General features: G+C 40.7%; 3 protein-coding genes across 4 annotated transcripts in view; all 3 read right to left on the bottom strand.

Moving 5' to 3' along the window:
- LOC106878979 (protein MTO1 homolog, mitochondrial) overlaps positions 1-529 on the bottom strand; it is a 353,585-nt gene extending 353,056 nt beyond the window's left edge. The window contains exon 1 of the mRNA XM_052973413.1: positions 373-529. Within this exon, the coding sequence (XP_052829373.1) occupies positions 373-529 (157 nt within the window). The remainder of the gene's footprint in view (positions 1-372) is intronic.
- LOC106879000 (G-protein coupled receptor 183-A) overlaps positions 1-3,292 on the bottom strand; it is a 269,907-nt gene that overhangs the window by 90,149 nt on the left and 176,466 nt on the right. The window lies entirely within an intron of this gene.
- LOC106878987 (protein fantom) overlaps positions 8-3,292 on the bottom strand; it is a 28,144-nt gene continuing 24,859 nt past the window's right edge. Inside the window, exons 27-29 of the mRNA XM_052973412.1 lie at positions 2,813-2,897; positions 2,226-2,359; positions 8-1,532 (exon numbers count right to left, since the gene is read on the bottom strand). Coding sequence (XP_052829372.1) covers positions 1,423-1,532; positions 2,226-2,359; positions 2,813-2,897 — 329 coding nt within the window. The 3' untranslated portion in view covers positions 8-1,422. The remainder of the gene's footprint in view (positions 1,533-2,225; positions 2,360-2,812; positions 2,898-3,292) is intronic.

Raw genomic sequence — 3,292 nt, 5'->3', positions numbered from 1 at the left:
GTACAAAAATAGGACAAAGCACACAAAGTGGAAAGATGTGTATCTGAGTTAAAATGGGACACTCATTAAGATGGTTTCAGAATAGGACATGTTTCAGGACAGAGAGAAAAGACCATATACAAAAATAGGAAATGCTTCACAATAGAGCAGTATAGGTAGATTAAGTAGAAATATAGGGCAAACTATATGATGTACAAAAATAGGACAAGCTATATCAGGTATTAAAAAAAATAAAGCAAAAATGGAGCAGAAAATATCTAAAATGGGGCAGACATCCAGCTCAATCTTTAATCATCTGTCATGCTCTTTTCTCACTCAAGCCCACTCACCTATCCCCCTGCTGTTTCTGCTTTACTATCCTTTTTCCCATACCTTGTAACTTGAGAATTATGCCCCCGCATCTCTCTTTCCCTTTTCCGGTTGGGAAAAACCATGTATTCAATTCTTCAGCAAGACACTCGCTCTGGTCCCTCTCTATCATACATTCACATCCTTGAATTCTGTAACTCCATTCAGTCAGGGGTCTCATCTTGCGAGTAATCTTGTGGCTTCACTATTGCTGATGCCATGAAAAGAAGCATCTAATACACTCTGTGAAGTGGTTGGCATTAGGAAGGGCATCCATCTGTATAAAACCACACCAAAGCAGATGGTATGTTGGTTCCTGTTAAATCATCTAACTGATGCCACCATGGAAAGAAGGAAGTGAAACGATAATAATGATACACACATACATAGTCTGTTGCACTCGAGAGTACTTAGCAATGCACCCACCTTTTCTATTCCCTTATCTCAATTCTCTCTGTCTCTTATCCATCTTGTACCTTAAGGATACACCCTCACCATTTTTCTCTCTCTTTTCTGCTGGGGGAAGCTATCTATTTACCTTTTGAGGGTGATGACTAAAGCTTGAGAGAAAAATAGGACAAATGGGGGAGGAAAACTTCTGAGGAAAGATAGGAAGGTGGGGGATAGGACAAATGGGAGGAAAGACTGAGAGGAGAGACAGGATGAATAGAGAGGAAAATGAGAGGATAGATAGGACAAAGAGAGGAAGGGCAAATCTTGAGAGGAGATGTAGGACAAGACGGAGGAAAACTTCAGATGAGAGATAGGATAAATGAAGAGGAAAAATGAGAGGATAAATAGGACAAAGAGAGAAAGGTCAAAACTTGAGAGGACAAAGGGAAGAAGTGGGGGACACTTGAGAGCAAAGATAGGACAAAAAGAAGTAGGAGAAGGAAAACTTGAGAGGAGAAATAGGATAAATGAAGAGGAAAAATGAGAGGATAAATAGGACAAAGAGGGAAAGGACAAAGAGAAGAAGTGGGGGACACTTGAGAGCAAAGATAGGACAAAAGGAAGTAGGAGAAGGAAAACTTGAGAGGAGAGACAGAACAATACTAGGGATGGAACAGGGTTCTAATGGCGCACGATCTCTCGGTCAACAGCTTGCAGTGCTTTCAGACAAATTACGCTGACATTGAGTCTACCAATTGGAACCTGGTGGCGTTGGTTTTCTATGCCGTAGACTGAAAGTAAAGAGAAAACATGTGAAAGAGAGAAAGGTACGTATATTTTTTTGTATTTGTAATTTTCTTTTCTTTTCTTTTCTTCTTTGATTATATTTGGGTCTCAAAGTATAGAGAATTATATATGTATGTTTATAGTTATATTTCAGGATGATTATTTGTGGGGTTTTTTTTTTGCCAGAGTGAGCAAAGGAGAGAGAGAGAGAGAGATGTATATGTAGGCAGACAGGCACATATGGTGATAGATAGATAGATAGATAGAGAGAGAGAGAGAGAGAGAGAGAGAGAGAGAGAGAGAGAGAGAGAGAGAGAAATACATACATACATAGACAGATGTGTAGACAGACAGGATGGATGGATGGATGGATGGACAGACAGACAGACATATATATATATATATACATAAAGACATAGATAGAGAAAAAGATAGATAGATAGATAGACAGATAGATAATTAAGAGGTGGGTTTGTAGTAGCAGTGCTATGTGCATGCGTCAATTTGAGTGTGAATGAGAACTGAGACAAGAACGAAAAAAAGACACATCACCACTACTGTGCATACCACCACCACCACCACCAACAACACACATACACACACACCACCACTACCATCACCACAAACACACATCCTACCACAACCTCCATCACCATAATTGACACCATCATTGCCATGGCCATCACCAAAGAACTTACTTGGAATCTCCTCGTCTACAATGTCCTTCTTGTTCTTTAGAATGTCCACCAGACTGATAAACGCCACACCAACCTCTTCACACTCCTCCGTCTGGGTGTCTTTCTCTGGTTCACTGACCACTGTGAAACGGATGCTGGACAGAAGGAGAGATAAAAAGTAAGAGAGATAAGAAGTAAGAGAGATGTAGAGAGACAGAGAGAGGGAGTAAAAGAGACAAAGAGAGAGATAGAGAGACATATCTCCAATTACTTTTTAATGTTAATCTACACACACACACATATACATACATACATACACACACATGCATACATACACATACATACACACACATACATACACACACACATGCATACATACACACACATACATACATACACACATATACATACATAAATTTCTTTACCGATGTAGTGTCACCTATTTGAATAAATGATACAACATCGGTAACGAAATACAAATCTTCTGTAGTTTTTTTCATTCTATTTTGTTGTTCCAGCACACGATCTCAGATTAGGTCACTTGCTATGCAAGTACCTCTCCCTATATATATACAGGTATGTCTATATGCATATATATATGTACTCACCAGCCCCTATCTGGATCATCAGGTAACAGCATACTGGCAAGAAACTGGCGTTTTTCATAATTGTTCTGGTAGTCCACATGTAAACCTGTGATAGTAGAGGGTTAAAGTACAGGTAGTAGTAGTAGTAGTAGTAGTAGGGGCAGTGGTAGCGGTGGTGGAAGTAGCAGTAGTGGTGGTGGTGCTGGTGGTGGTAGTAATGGCTGGTGTGCTAAAGTGCCACCCAGGATGAACTGCCCCCTATTGCGTACCCCGCTAGCTACGCTAATGGCCAGAAGTATAAAAGGGTGGTTATAGTGAACGGGATGGCAGATATGAGAGGGCATGAAACATGAGGGGTGTAGGGGGGCTCTGAAGGAGGATGGCTCAGTGGTTAGGGTGTCGGGCCGACAATCGTGAGGTAGTGAGTTCGATTCCCAGACCAGGAACAGATCAAAGTTGACATATTTAATAACAGATCGAGGTTGACCTCGGGGCTAAATA

Source organism: Octopus bimaculoides, chromosome 15, assembly GCF_001194135.2.
Source record: "Octopus bimaculoides isolate UCB-OBI-ISO-001 chromosome 15, ASM119413v2, whole genome shotgun sequence".
NCBI lineage: Eukaryota > Metazoa > Mollusca > Cephalopoda > Octopoda > Octopodidae > Octopus > Octopus bimaculoides.
Note: the sequence above shows the minus strand (reverse complement) of the source record. Positions and strands in the feature narration are given on the sequence as shown.